The following is a 16,092-nucleotide window of genomic DNA, read 5'->3' as shown; positions in this document are numbered from 1 at the left end:
AATGGAGCTAACATATCCTCAGATCCCAAGTCTAACAGGAACCTGTTTCTCCTGCGTCATATCGGCCAATCTCTGTCTTAAATACTAATTATAAACTACTCAGTTCAGTTCTGGCGAACTGTATTGTCCTGCTTGGACTGATAAACTGAACTTTCCAGTTTCATCCCAGTACTTAAAACCTCCTCTAATTTTAGGTGGATTTTGGCATCCTAGAAGAAGCACCCAAAGCGTGGCCTTATACGATGTGGCTAGCCTTAGCCCTTGAAAATGGCATTAACACTTTATTTTGGAGTTATATGATTAAGGTAATCGAAAGGTTTGGGTTTGGTGAGCGGATGATGTGATGGATTAGATTGCTGTATTCCCGCCCGTCTGCCATAGTTGGATATATCAAATTATATCTGATTCCTTTGGCATCAACAGTGGCATGCGGCAGGGCAACCAGCTAACTCCCCTGTTACTTGCTTTAATTATCAAGACTGGCCGCTGAAGTATGGGACATAGGGATGGACTGGGGTCTGCAAGTTAGAGGGCCAACTCATATAAATTTGCTACATGCCAATGATATTTTGATATATGTCAAGAACTTCAAGTCGGACTTTACAAAACTAATTGAGATATTCATGTCCATTCAGATTGTATTTAGCCTCGGGGTTCATTGGCGGAAAACCTGTACCTTTCCTTTTGGCCCCCCAATAATGCCTACCTAATTGATGGGAACTGAGTTGGCAACAACACATGTTCTGATATTTAGGAATCGGGATTTACCATTCCAACAGAAATTTGTTGGATGTTAATATTGGGACAGCCATTTGTTGTCTCTCTTTCTGGTGGCATGTGGCATTCTTTTTTTCTGAGGTTATACCTGAAATACGTTTCAGAGATTTAAATGGTCTGCTAGCCGGATTAATGTTGAAGGCAGGAAGTTGCAAGGTGGCATGAACGAATTACTGCTCCCCTCTGATAGATGAAGACAACAACCCTGGAATTTTGGGGTCTGTTATCTTGCAGCTCAGTTGCAATGGCTTGCCAGATGTCTGGCAGGGAGGAATTTGTTAGAAACGAGTCTCGCCACCTCTCAGTGGTGGGAAGAGCTAGTACATACGGACTTTTACCTGGGACGAAAAACCCCTGAAGGCTCCCCCAGGCTTTTTTGGACTCCATTATTTTGCTTGCATCATGTCTTGTGCCTTTCACAAGTAACATTGTCATAATCCCCAACAATTCCATTGAAAAGACTCTCAACCACAGTAGGTATAATTACCATACAGTACTGAAAGTAGGTAGGGACGCACTGCTTGCATGTAACAGCACCATTACCCCATAGTTTCTTGGTAGTTGTAGTTCAGTTTTTCACTCAAAGTTCATATTATTTTTCAGCTGATGCCGTCTTTTGAAATCGTATCTCTAGACACCAGTGTTTTGGGATTCCTCCCTTATCAGTAGAGAATATTTTCGTGTTGCTAGACATGCTGCCAGTTTTCTCGTGTATAATTGCACTCATAGCGTGCAGGCATTCCAAAGCTAGTCAGCTTAGGGGCGGCTCATGAGAGCCTTTTATCATTGAAAGTAGGTAGGAACGCACTGCTTGCATGTAACAGCGCCATTATCCCATAGCATCTTGGTATTTGTAGTTCAGTTTTTCAGTCAAAGTTCATATTATTTTTCAGCTGTTGAGCTTTGGAACACCTGACGCTATGAGTGGGATTATATGAGTAAATTGACAGCATGTCCAGCAACCCGTAAATATTCTCTACTAATGAGGGAGGAATCGCGAAACACTGATGTCTAGAGATATGACTTCGAAACACAGCACAAGCTGAAATATAATATGAACTTTGGTTGAAAAATTACTACGTTCCCTCAGTCTCAACCTCTCCAAAGAAACCCTATTTAGTAAAGCTCATTGAGGCTGTCATTTCAAAACATATTGGGTTTGGGAGCTCCAGAAAAGATCTTCCGGAGGACTGGTGGAGGCCCAAAAAAGAATTTGGGACTCTTTGAGACTAAACATGAGAGCTGTCTCTAAGATATCCCGGTTTCAGACCATATCTGTAGTAATAGATCCGACTAAAGCGAAAGCCACATCTGCACCCAAAGAAGGTTGGATGACAGTCAGTGCAACACAAGGAATGTACTTAAGAATTGTAAAGACATGGGAGCTAGGTCTTTGTATTTAATTCTTATGTAACTCATATTTCTTTGATTGAGTTTCAGAGCTTGGAAGTATATTAATATGAAGTGGATTTTCCTCTGTCTGCAGGCCGTCTTCTGATTTCCAGCTCTTTATAAGTTCTGTGACAGGTAGCCCACATGATTTTCCAAGGCCAGACACCCAGGCAGAGACCCAGAGGCTGGTTGACAAGGTACTTCATTCACTAATATAACTTCAAAGTCAAGTGATATGCATATTTCTTTTTATTTAGTTAGCCTTTTGTTCCAATCAGTGGTTGTACTGCACTTTATCTCTGACCCTCTTAGCAAACACTTCTGCCCCAAGAACCACCAAGCATATAGTCAACTCTACTATCACTCGTTGATTGTATGCTTCTCTTTGACCTTGTACTGTGCTCTGCAACCTTTTGGCTCTGTTCCTACACACCTTCATTCATACATGGATACATATGCTGTGATAAGAGATATACAACACAGACTGAAGAGACGTGAAGACCCTTATTGTGATAATATGTAGCACTCACTTATGTTCAGTGTTGCCTGTAAGACTCTTTGTCTTCAAACATATTTTAGCTTATTATTAAGAGAAATCGAGCTCCAATTTTTAGGCACCACCTATATTTTTTAGGAATATCGATCTTGTTGAAATCTAACAGATTGAATTCTGCTTTGAAGGGTGCCATCTGGCTATACTCAAACTTTCTATGTCAAACTGTGCAGCAATGGAAAGTGTAGGCCTTTGGCTACAGGCTCCTGCCTCTCTGAAAATAGGCTGCTTTCTGCTACTTACACAAGGTTTGGTTGGGTAAGTTTAGTGCACCAAGTTAAGGTTCTTTTTTGCTTATGACATGGCTTAATCTACCTATAATGTTACCTTCATCTGCAAACAAGGGTCGAAGAGCATGCCGGCCTTTTTGTTAATCCTATCTCCAGCAGCAGTCCTAAACTGATTGACACCATTGTTTGCAGGATCCCATTGCTTCAGATAAATTCACCCCAGCTGGCAATATCAAATTCAAACCTTTTTTCCTTTGTTACTTTATCCTGTGCACAGCAAAGTGTACAGAGAATGATCAATGCCCATCTCCCTAGCTACTTAAAACCTTTTATCTCAGTTATTTACAGCATTTAAGAACAAAGTCCCATTTTCCTCAATAAATGTATTCTTGTGCCCACTAACCAGACTGATCATAAGGTCATAGCTCACTGATGGCTGTTGATGAAAGCATTCGGACACCCCATTTGGTTAAATGTCTCATCCTGAAGTCTCTTCAGTATTTGAGAGCAAGGCAGACATGAAGACATCTACAGCAATAACAGTAAGACTTGACTTGCCCAGAAGAACACTGCTCAGTTTCATGCGTACTTTCTGACCCTAATCTGATTAAAAAATCTTCTGTGCTGACCCAAAAAACATATACGATAAGTGCATTCTGCTCATTGAAATGTTAAAGCTTGTTTCTTGGACAAGAAATCCTTTACGTAGATGTATGGTTCATATTTTAATTAGCATCATTTTCTACTTCCATTTTATAACCTATTGATTATAGCATTGGCCCTCATTCAAAGCAAAGCTATTGCTTTTTGAAAAACCTATAAACAGAGTTTTTGCAGTGTTCATAGATATAGAAATGCAAGTCAAGCAAACTAATCACTCCATTGTATAGCAATGATTGCAGCCTGCGAAACTAACCACTATTTGGTTTGCCGCCCCAAAAACAAGCAACTAATATCACCTGCTGTGAAACCTCTAGGTAGTGGATGTTGCAGACTCTAAATCTTATTGGGTATTGTTGCACTGCCTCGAAGTATCTTGGACAGAACAGGTATTTTAGGTGCAAAACTATATGGTAAACATACATAAACATCATTCAATGGTGTGTTCAAATGGATAGGCATTAAGCCAATGCTAAAAGTAAAATACTTTTAACATATAACCTACATACTTTCGACACACATTGTTGTTCATATTACATTTCTTACTATTTCGTTCTTACACCACATTTTCTTTCAGTTGCAGTGTGATGCAGTAGTGAGTGAGATAAGCACGGGCCATGGAGCAATAAACTTTAAGATAAACCGCGAGTTATTAGCAAAGGTAAGATGTGTTATCCATTATATAAAAAGGAGAAGTCTCATCAAAACGCCATTTTTTATTTATTGATGAACCCTTTGGAACTGATGCCACATTGTCTTAATTCTTTCTTATTCATGTTGGCAGTTAAAAAAAATATTTTAATGCAAAATAGAATCACATTATTATCTTCATACATTTTCAGACTATGTTAAACTTTGACAAAATTTGAAACAAACTAGAAAGCAGTTTTGAAAATATTCAGGCTATAACTGTGGTTTACATGTGAGCTGGCCCTGGATTACACTCTTTCTGTTGTTTTGTTGACATGTTCTGTTCCTCCCCCAAAAAATTAAGATTCCAGAGACACTCTCTACTGTTCTAAAGAACATCTAAAAAGGTTTCTTTGTATTCAATTTGGAATGCTAAACGTTAGGGAACTTTTAATTTAGATTTGACCAACAGCTGTGCGTACTGTGCCTTGTCACATCAAGAAGGAAAATTCATTTTTCAGGAAACCTATCACTGTATTTTAAATGTAGTGATCCAGAACGGTTTGCAGAGATGCCTTTGCACTTAAGGTTGAAATATGATTTCCATTTCCATTGAAAAGGCACTTTTGTGGTCGCTTATTATTTTGGCCTACGTGATTAATATACACCAAATGTTATGAAGGAAATATTTGAATCCCTTTCAATGTTAATGCAAAATGTAGTGCATAAGAACTGTAAGGGGCAATGCTTGGGGTAAGGGGGGGTCAAAATGCAATTGTTTCTAAAGAACCCCAGTATGGACGTTTCTCCACTAATTACTCAAAAACGGCTGCAAGCGTGCATCACATTTCACAGCCAAATAGTCTTCATTCACTGCCTTTTTCTGCTTTGGTTAGTTGTAATCCAGTTTTGATTAAAAAAAAACAAAAATATGCCTGTCAAATGTATATATATAATTTTCCCATTAATATTGTCCGGTCTTTAGATAGGGGACTTATACATATATCCCAGAGCACATTTACCTCCGTGATGAGCTATATCTACCCATCTCAATGAATGTTTGTATAGCAACAGTTTTAAGCATAGAATTTGCTCAGTTACTATTTCTGCTGATCCCCAAAAGTAAGAGAGCTTTTTCCCAATCAATTATTTAAGCATAGAATTAACATGAGTCCTTTCCTTGCTGAGCTGAAAATTGATAGTCTTTTCTAGTGAGAGTAAAACAGTGTAAACAACTGCTTTTGCTTATTTCGATTTAATTTTGATTGAACTGTACCATTCCAAGGCCAGTAGTAGTGTGCGTGCATTAGTAAAATGCTTTAGTCATTTTCCAACTCAGGGGAGATCAAGTGCATTGGTGTTCAATAAGAAGGAAAACCGAGTCATATGCCATGACTTCAATTTGGTATGTCATTTAAAAACTCTTTGAAAGTCACAGGAAGAACTTTAGTTAGGATTGAGTTGGTATCAGTCGTGCATCAATACTAGGCTGAGGAACACAAAAAGTAATGTGTGAATTGTTTGAATTGGTCTCAGTCACACATAATTACTTTGGGCCACAATCCATTCCATCGTTTATTTGCTCGCCATGCTATCACAGACCAAAAGCAGCCATATGAAAACAAGTGTTGGTCCTGCTCTAGTAGCACAGCCATGCCCCAACTACCAGGCCAAATCCCCACAGAACTGTAACACAATCAACCCCAAACTAGTTTCAACCTCTTTGGCCTTTGTCAGTAGGGTGCAGCTTGAGTCCTGTGGTGCAGTCAGCACAGTACCGATGTCTGGCTTTACCAGGCAGCAATATGAATTTTCACGTAGTGCTTACAACAAGCATAACAACTAAAAACACACAACCTTTGCAGTGAGGGCAGCAGCACACCCGTATCTTGCACCATTTTGAGCACCATTAACATATTTAGACATGGGATTTTACAACATTCCTATTGTATATAAGTTATAGCTCTTCATACAGCCCTCTGAAGGGCTCAGTAGGTTGAGGAAATATATCAGACAACATATACCCTCGTGCACCATGCAGGGAAGTCATTAGTTTGCACTATCCGGGCTGAATGCGTGCAACGCCACACAAAATCCCCATTCGAGACAGTTGAGGGTCTTGGTTAAGAGGCAGGCAGGTCTGTTGTTTATAGTCTGAATGTTAGTTAACTGCTTCATCCACCTTTTGTTCATTTGACATAGAGATTATCAGCATTTCTCAGCACAAACTTTATGTTTAGTTGCTTCACCTACACAAAATCCTTTGGTTTCTGACACTTATATGTTACATTTTGTCCTAACTTTGTTAGGGAGAATTATTTTTATTGCTGTATTCTACTTGTGTTTAAAATTGTTTCCAATACAAAGTGCTCTGTTACATAAGTTCATATTTACAGTATACAAAATCACCAGTAAATGAAGTCAAGAAATATACGTTTCTCCAAAGGTGTCTTAAGGTGACAGAGAGCATTTTTTGTGACAGCATTAATTTATACTGCAATGGTCAACTTAGAGACCAAGGAAAGACCTCAAGAGGGCGTACCAACTTAGTACGGCCAATGTCAACAGGCTGATAAACATTGAGCAGCCTGGGCTGCAGCACGTTTTAGCAAAATGTTTGAGACCAATTTAGACACAATGTTTTCCGATTCATTCAGTACAGGACATGGGCCAAGGAGTCGACTCCATTCTGTTGGGAACCTGTACATTATATCAAAAAGTTGCAGAAGTAGCACCCACTACCATTAGCCTGCGAGCAGGGAGATAATAACTTGTACCACAATCAAGTGACAATGACCGTAACCAAAGCGGAAGAGGTCTGGGAAATCATAGAAAAGCAAAATTAAAAGGTAAATCATAGCAAAGGGAAGAAACATGATCTGTAACCTTGGGAGAGAAAATGGATTGGATCCCAGCCTAAGCAACTAGACCATCTATATCTTTTACGGCCTTTTGTTGTGTTTTATTGCAGAACTGCTTGGGGTCTCGCTAAATATGTGGGTGCCTTGCCTCAAATATAATAATAGCAGCAAGTCCTGTGAAGTGCTGGAGATGCTTCTTAGACGTTCATGTCTATTGCTTCTAGAATTGCAAGCCTTTTAGCCATGCCTTTTATGCACAGTGGCGGTCTTTTACGGGAACGTGCTGTGCTTGTGCAGTATCCACCATTAGTACAATGTTGTTGGACTAACCATGCTTCCCCCATGTCTTCGGTAGAGGCAAAAACAACCTGTTAATCTATAAACACTTTTAAATAAAGGTTGTCCAGATACACCTTATAAAGGCATACCCTCAGAAAAATTCCAGAAATCAATGCAACATTATTCTTACAGACATAACCAATTTCATCGCAGAAGGTTCTGTGAACTACAACATGAAGCACACAATATGCCAACTTGTAGTGTAAGGATGACCAAATATTCACATCAAACCCGAGATACCTACCTAGGCCCTCATAGCTTATCGAACTGGAGACAAAACAGAAGAGAAAGGAACTAAAAGTCATTAGGAGGACATTCATGGGTATTGGTGCTCAAACTGAAATTATGTTGCTGCTAAATTGAGATTCACTTATATGAGAAACCCCAATCACTCCTGCGATTCTGAGGTCGCTTACGAAATTCTCGGCTGAATTTGATCAGGAATCGAAGCAGAGATGAAAGTTGATAACTTTCTTACCGTGCTGAGGGCATAGGTGGGTTCTTTGACCTATCACCAGATTGACCCAACTCACATTATTATGGGGGCGTGAGTGAAAAAAAAGTGGCATTTGGGAGTGTTCTCCTGCAGCTCCCAGACGCAAAGGGAAAATAAGCAAGCAATGTTAACCTTGAGGCATTGGAATTGCACTGAAGAGTATTTTTGTGCAAGAAGGACTACTCTTCTGGGGTCCTACGTGACTGACAGCAGGATGGGTCTGTAAGTTAATGCCAACCACTGATGTCTGCAGTCATATGCAGGTAATGACCCGGGTATGGCCAGCTCAGCCTTCCCTCCCTCATTCCGAGGTTGGTAAATTGTGTAGCATTGTACTGTATAACAGTACCACCTGTATTTTACAATGTTTAGAATCGCAGAAGTGTGACAATAAGTGCTGTATAAAAACAATATATTATTATTGTAATTACTAATACCTTTACTTTTATTCCTTATGCTATTTGATCTACAAAGAGCAGGATTGCACCCTTTAGGGCACTAATAGACCTCTTTGGATGTCACTGTGTTGCCGCCCTTTTCCAGAAACATCTTATGATGAAGGCAATTATTTGTCCTGCTGCAAAAAGTTATTTTGCCACTGCATTGATAGGTGTAATTTAGTTCTAGCAGCAGATTCAGTGTTTATGACAAAGGTGTCCCCACTACCAAACCAAGCAGCCACCAACCTCACACAATGGATCACCCACAGCGCTGACGAATTAGCACCCTTGAAAAACCATCAAATCAAGCAAGGCAGCAAAAAAGCCCCATGGTTTAATGATGACCTTAAGAAATCCAAGAAGATCTGCCGCACCCTCGAGAAAGCATGGCGAAAAACCCCAACCTCTGACAACCTGGCCACCTTCAAGAACGCCACCCGCAAACACCACCAACTGATCCGATCCACCAAGAAATCATCATTCAAGGATCGACTCGACAACAACGCCCACAACAGCAAAGAACTATTCAACATCGTCAAATAGTTTACCTACCCCACCGCCGGCACCAATGACATCACTCCCTCCCAAGACCTCTGCGACTCTCTAGCCTCGTTTTTCCACAACAAAATCGCTGACATACATAACAGCTTTGGAGACCAGTCCACCCCACCCACCTCCGAACTTGAACCCCCCCCCCAACAACCTTTGCGCCTGGAACCCAATCACCACCGAAGACACCATCCGCCTGATGAACACCATTCACTCAGGATCACCAACCGACCCATGTACCCACCACATTTTCAACAAAGCAGACTCCATTATCGCACCCCATCTCCGAGACGTCATCAACTGCTCCCTCAACTCCGCTACCTTCCCGGAAAGCTGGAAACATGCCGAACTCAGCGCCCTCTTGAAGAAACCTACAGCAGACCCCACTGAACTTAAGAACTACCGCCCCATTTCGCTCCTCCCATTCCCTGCCAAAGTCATTGAGAAAGCCGTCAACAGTCAACTCGCCGCCTTCCTCGAATCCAACAAATCCCTCGACCCTTCACAGTCTGGCTTCCGAGCCAAACACAGCACCGAGACCGCCCTCATCGCAGCAACAGACGACATTTGAACCCTGCTGGACAGCGGAGAAACGGCTGCCCTCATCCTACTGGACCTCTCCGCAGCCTTCGACACAGTCTGTCATAGCACCCTTATACAACGCCTCAGCAACGTCGGAATACAAGGAAAAGCATTGGACTGGATAATCTCGTTCCTCTCCGGAAGAACCCAGAGAGTCCGCCTCCCCCCTTTCAGATCAGAGGCCACAGAAGTCATCTGCGGCGTACCCCAAGGATCTTCACTCAGTCCCACCCTCTTCAACGTATACATGAGTCCCCTCGCATCCATTGCGCGCCAACACAACCTCAACATTATCTCCTACGCAGGCGACACCCAGCTGATCCTCTCCCTCACCAAAGATCCAAACACCGCCAAAACCAACCTACACAAAGGGATGAAAGAAGTAGCCAAATGGATGAAGAACAGCCGTCTAAAACTGAACTCGGACAAAACGGAAGTCCTCATCTTAGGAACGTCCCCCTCCGCCTGGGACGATTCATGGTGGCCACCGGCCCTGGGAACCGCACCCATACCAATGAACCACGCACGTAACCTGGGCTTCATCCTAGACTCCTCCCTTTCGATGACCAGACAAGTCAACGCCGTCTCATCATCATGCTTCAACTTCCTACGAATGCTCAAAAAAATCTTCCGCTGGATCCCCACCGAAACAAGAAAGACAGTCACCCATGCACTGGTCACAAGTCGACTAGACTACGGAAACACCCTTTACGCCGGAACCACAGCCAAACTACAGAAAAAACTCCAACGCATCCAAAACGCCTCAGCCAGACTCATCCTTGACATTCCCCGACAAGCTCACATTTCCGGGCACCTGAAAGACCTCCACTGGCTCCCTGTCAACAAGAGAATAACGTTCCGCCTTCTCACCCACGCACACAAAGCCCTCTATGACCTAGGACCCGAATACCTCCACACGCGCCTGTCCTTTTACACCCCCACCCGCAAACTTCGATCGTCCAATCAAGCCCTCGCTGCAATCCCACGCATCCAAAGATCCACCATGGGGGAAAATCCTTCTCCTACTTAGCGGCCAAGACCTGGAATTCTCTCCCCACCCACCTACGCCTTACACAGAACCACCTCTCCTTCAGAAAACAACTAAAAACTTGGATATTTGATAAGTAAAGCTCCCCCCTCCCTCAGGCGCCTTGAGACCCTCTGGGTGAGTAGTGTGCTATACAAATTTAAACTTGAACTTGAACTACAACAAATGCTAATGGTTGACGTTGCATCTACCATTTCATTTTGACTGTTGCTGGTGGTTTGCAACACTGAAAGTGCACTGGGATCTGCTAACCAGGCCAAGGGCCATTGCTCTCTCTCTCTCTCTAAAGGTATATGGTAATTGGAATAATTCTAACGGGCTAAGAGAATTTACTAGTAAGTCCCTAGTATATGGTAGGGCATGTAAGTTTAGAGACCCAAGTGGGTTTAATGCACATACGTTGTAGTGCCAGGTGTCATTTTAAAGCCAGGCCTGCTGTGCACGCTGGTTGTAAAATAAAATTATGCAAATTCAACTTTGGAATTGAAAGTACTTCCAAAGATCCAAAATACCTTTTTGTAACTTATATGTCACTCCTAAGGTCTGCCCTTGGTGCGCCAAGGGTAGAGTGCATTCTTATTAAAACTAGAGACAATTTAAAAGATTTTTTTATATGCCATAGTAGGGAAACCAGCCAAAGTGGTTTTTCCCTATTAAAGTGCTGCTAGCCCCACAGGCTAACATTTGAAGGTTTATTAAACTTAATAATGTCCATCTTTGCTTAGGAGCTAGCTAGCAATGTCATTGAAAGAATCAAAATAATTGGCTACAATAAATCCAACAACTTGTCACGGACAGATTTATTATAACTATTACCGGAAAGTAGTTTTAGAACTTAATAACCGGAGGTTACCTAAAGCAGCCTTGTGGCTGCCTGTTCTGATTGGCCAACCTTTGACAACCATTTGGTGGGAGGAGATGTGCTTCCTGGAGAAGCCAGGGAGAGGATGGGTGCTGGGGAGATGAGCTGGACTTTATTGGCAGGAGAACAGATGTTCAGGACCCAGGCCAGCCCCAACTTCCCTGACCCCCTGCCAGATTGTAGCCCCCCCTCCTAATTAGATTAGGAGAGGGACAGGAAGGGGAGTGTAGAGAGTTGTTAGCCACACCTTTTGGTTGGGTCACACAGACACACACACCAAGGAGAGATTTTCTTCATTTTCAGTTTTGTGAAAACAATGCATTCTGGGTCAACAGTATGCCACACTTCGCACAAAGTGGTCACACCAGAGGGAGGTAACTTTACCTCAATTGGTTGGGTTGTCCCCTCCTCTTGCCTGCCCTGACAGGAGGATAAATATGGGAGAGATGCAGGAGCACATCAGATCACTGCCTGGAACAACAGAAGAAGGAGGACTGCCTTTCTGGACCCATGGAATGCACCACAAAAGACTTGCACTCGCAAGGCTCCACAAAAAAAGGACTGTGCCATGACTCAAGGTAATGGAGTGGACTCCCTGATCAGCAACAGGTACAACCGAGCTGGAAGAAGTTACCTGCCCAGCCAAAGAAGTTCACCCCAGCTGACCCATTTCAACTAGATTTTTTCTGGACTCTGCAGGTGCAATGTGGGACATTGAGTCCTAGGCTCCAGGAGGCAATCCATAATCTCTGAAACCTTGGCTAGTGCTTTTCCCCAAAGGAACCAAGAAACTGCAAGTACTCAAAGTTGTAGAATTTCTACAAAGTTTTGCTCAAAAGCACCAGGAGAAGATTGGCTTGGGATCCATAATCAAGCCACCGTTATCAACTCGCAAATCGGCCTGACTGCACTGGTTTGTCGCTGCCGAAGAGCAAGACTTCCTGACGCTCACAGAGGCATCAAGCTGCAGCATCCGCCTTCGGTAACTTTTGACTGGGACCTAACGCTCAGCTTATCAGACCCACGCTTCATCACAGTTGGCCTAAAACTTTGACTTCGTCCTGGTCCAGCGTGACCAGTTGACCGCGAGAAGCTCTTTATGCCTTTTGGTCCTAGAATGCACAATTTTTGATTGATTTTTTGAAAAACGTATATCTCCAGTTCCCTACATTAGAGTTTTGTCATTTTGGTGTCATTTTAAAAATAAAAATATTCTCTATACCTATAAAGTGGTGTTGGATTTTTATTGTGCTGTGTTTTTTAGTTCTTTTCTATTTTGGTAGTATTAAATGCTTTAATCATACCTGCTTCCTACGTTAAGCCTGACTGCTCATTTTATAAGCTACCAAGAGTTGAGCAAGAATTAATTTACTGAGACTTGACTTGGACCTATTAGTGTTTGTGGTATTATTACTAGGTGAGGGTGAATACCCCTACCTACTATTAACCAACTTTCCTACACATACCACATGCAACAGTTCGCTCCACTCACCCCACTGTGGTCATCAAGTCCCTGCTGTGCATGACGTTAAGTGGGCAGTGTGCAAAAGGGTTTGACTGCAGTGTCTATTCGTTCGCCAGACCCTGCATCTAACCTACAGCTGGCAGCCTATCCCTGCGTGTGGCCATGTGCAGCTAAATTATTTTTTCTTAATTTCTTTGAGGATTTCTGAATTCTGTGTCAGATTCGCAAATCCTGAGATTTTAGGTGGGTCCACAGGACCTAGGATGAATCCAGGATTCACAGATCGTTCAGGATTTGCATATCTCCTGATACAAATATATATTTTTTATTTTTTATATTTATTTTGATTCAAGGGGGTGGGGGGGTCCGTTTTATCCACCCCCCACATGGGCCTCGGGGACATGATAAGCTCAACTTGCCCACTTATTGTTTTTATTTATCCCAGCACCATGCTCGGTTCACCATGTAGGAAAATGATGCTGTAAGACATAGTTTTCTGTCATGGACAGATAGTCAGAAGGAGCAAAGTGGAGTTGTGAATTAGCATCCGGATTCTCAACTCTACAATGGAGGATAAGAGAAAAAGCTCCTTTATCCAATGATATGACTTAATTTTTTTATTTGAATTTGTGAAACCATGAAGTATCTGCAAATTAACGGTCCAGATATCTCTATCTTTTTTCACAGTTTCAAGCCCACTCCAATTGCTTATTTAAATACTAATTTCTCTAAAACTACTGAACAGTTATACATCATACCAAGCAAAGACACTTCCTTCTACTTTCATGCCACATTTGGTATCATTGATTTATTTTTTCTGTATCGTTAAGCAAGGAACCCTTTGGCAGGTAAAATAGAAAACATCACTTTTTTAACCCCTGCTTGACAGAGCTGCATGAAACTTGTCAAGCCGAACCCAAGTTGAATCAACTATTTTGGTGAAAGGTTTTGAGTGAATTTGTTAAACAAAAAAATTATTTCAGTAGAAAGTCAGACCTAACAGTTTATGCTCAACAAGGCCAGCCGCTGTTTGTCCCCACTGGTACTGACCCAAGACCAAACCATAACACACACAGCGTGGAATACGTTCTGACCGTCCTAGATGGTATGAAGCTCAATTTGGTGTTTTTTGTATTTACAAATAGTTCTTGTGGAGATTTAACTCAGGAACTCATGTTAGATGTGCCCCTTGTCAACCACGTTGACTCTCTTTGCTGCTGTTCTTAAAATTTATCAGCTCATTGGGACCTTTTCTTCCAAATTATTTGGTAAGTTTGGTAAAAAGGGGCCAACGTTATGTGTTGTCAAATATTTCTTATATTGGAGGTTTGGTTGTAAATGGTAACTGCACTTCTTTAGCCTTAGCTACAATGCCCTTGATGTAAATGGTACAATGATGTTTGCTTCTTATATTTTCCAGGCTGTTGTGCAGCAGGTAGCAGAGGACGGACCTGCATATGGATTCAGAAGTGAGCTTTTCTCAGGTTTGCCAAAAGGGAAGACCATTGTAGAATTTAGGTCAGTATCATATAACTTCTTTACACATTTATGTGAAGGTTAAAGGTAGCAAGCTATTTCTGTCAGTAGTAGAGTTGAGGGTAAATTTATAGGAACATTAGCATCCGACCTAGTTTTCCTTCTTGGTGTCTGGATTGGTAGGCATGGTGCTTTGTCTTCAGACAGAAGCCGAACAGACCTTTTAAAATGTGAACGAACCAAGGACTTCTCTTTCTAAGGTCATCCAAGCGCCGTGTCATGATCAAGGCAGACTTTATTTCATTCCAGCATGTCAAACCCTTCGATACCTTTTAAGGATAAATATGAAGTAAGGAAGACTTGAGTTGCCAATAAGTCCTAGTTACTCCAATTATTTGATCACTTAGCTTAAAGATGGAGAGTTGGACAGGGAACTTTGGAAACCTAAAGGCCTTTTTTTTTTTTTTAACGGAGTTTTATATAGGGCAAACTTGACCCGGTATCGGATATCAGAGAGCTTTACATAGCACCAGTTGTGTTACATGAGGACAAGTTCATTTGTGTTAGGCATGGGGAAATTAAGTAATTTGCTAAGAATCACAGGATGTTCAGCGTCTTTACCAAGACTCGAACCCGGTTCCCCAGATTCGAGGTCGAGCCCTAGCTGTTAGGCCAACTCATCTCCCCTTTGTAGAGAAGGTCCATTAAAGACCACATAGCACCAGGGTTACAGATATAAAGTGACAGACCTGTGCTGTGCAACAATGTTTGAGTCCCCACAAGATATAAAGAAGTATGCTAAAAGAGAGACTAGGAGCTATCAGTACATTAGTCACTATGTTAAGTGATTTGTTTTCTCAAGGCAAAGGTGTTCTGCATGTCCCGCGATGTTTTGATTGCTATAGCTGCTAGATATTCCAAATAAATGTTTGTTCACTGAGCAGTACATGTTTTTGACCTTCTGCAAATTGCCTAGTAAGTAATGTTTTTTGTGCTGAGCGAGTCAATTTAGGATGTGCCACAACTCTTGATAGTGAAGAAACCTGTACTCATTGTCTCTTTTTGCAGTTCTCCGAATATTGCCAAACGGTTTCATGTTGGACACTTGCGCTCCACAATAATTGGTAAGTACCCTCAACGCTATGCATGTAATGTTTTATTCTTTGATAGAAGCTCAGACTAAAGCCTTTGAGATCAGGTTGCACACAATTTAAGTTCTGTGATTAGTTAGTATCTTAGGGGTGTGCTGTCCACACTTTGTTTTTACCAGATGAACAATATGGGCTTAGTAAAATGGGTCATCGAGTTTCACTCTAGAAAATTGATTTTCTTTCAAATGATGTCTTTCAATCTGAAGTGAGTCTGCTATGTTTTTGTCGGAGCAACACCGCCATCTTTTTTTGTTTCAAAGTAAGGGATAACCTACACGTCTTTTACCAAAAACAAATTAGGATAAGGGATTCCCATGATTTCTGCATCTCTTATTCCTTATTATTACCCAGTTATTTGTAGTTCTCTCTAGGTTGCACCTGCGGATACTATGAACTGTATGCATACACTTATGTCTAGTAAAAGAATACATGGCATCCATTTTTTCTATTCTACCTCCTCCTTCTCTTCTCCTCCATCCTCCTATTCACGCACCAAATCGCAAGATCCTCCGCCTTTACCCACCCTCTAACCAGCAACTGCTGCTCTAAGCATATAGATGCCAAAGGAGACTGCAGCACAA

General features: G+C 41.8%; 1 protein-coding gene across 2 annotated transcripts in view; it reads left to right on the top strand.

Annotated features, from left to right (window-relative positions):
- RARS2 (arginyl-tRNA synthetase 2, mitochondrial) overlaps positions 1–16,092 on the top strand; it is a 286,247-nt gene that overhangs the window by 25,448 nt on the left and 244,707 nt on the right. The window contains exons 3-6 of one of the 2 annotated variants that reach the window (XM_078648190.1): positions 2,264–2,366; positions 4,190–4,273; positions 14,305–14,402; positions 15,429–15,484. In XM_078648190.1, the coding sequence (XP_078504316.1) occupies positions 2,264–2,366; positions 4,190–4,273; positions 14,305–14,402; positions 15,429–15,484 (341 nt within the window). The remainder of the gene's footprint in view (positions 1–2,263; positions 2,367–4,189; positions 4,274–14,304; positions 14,403–15,428; positions 15,485–16,092) is intronic. The other variant, XM_078648191.1, reaches the window with a different exon arrangement.

Source organism: Lissotriton helveticus, chromosome 6, assembly GCF_964261635.1.
Source record: "Lissotriton helveticus chromosome 6, aLisHel1.1, whole genome shotgun sequence".
NCBI lineage: Eukaryota > Metazoa > Chordata > Amphibia > Caudata > Salamandridae > Lissotriton > Lissotriton helveticus.
This window is presented reverse-complemented; position numbering and strand designations above follow the sequence as displayed.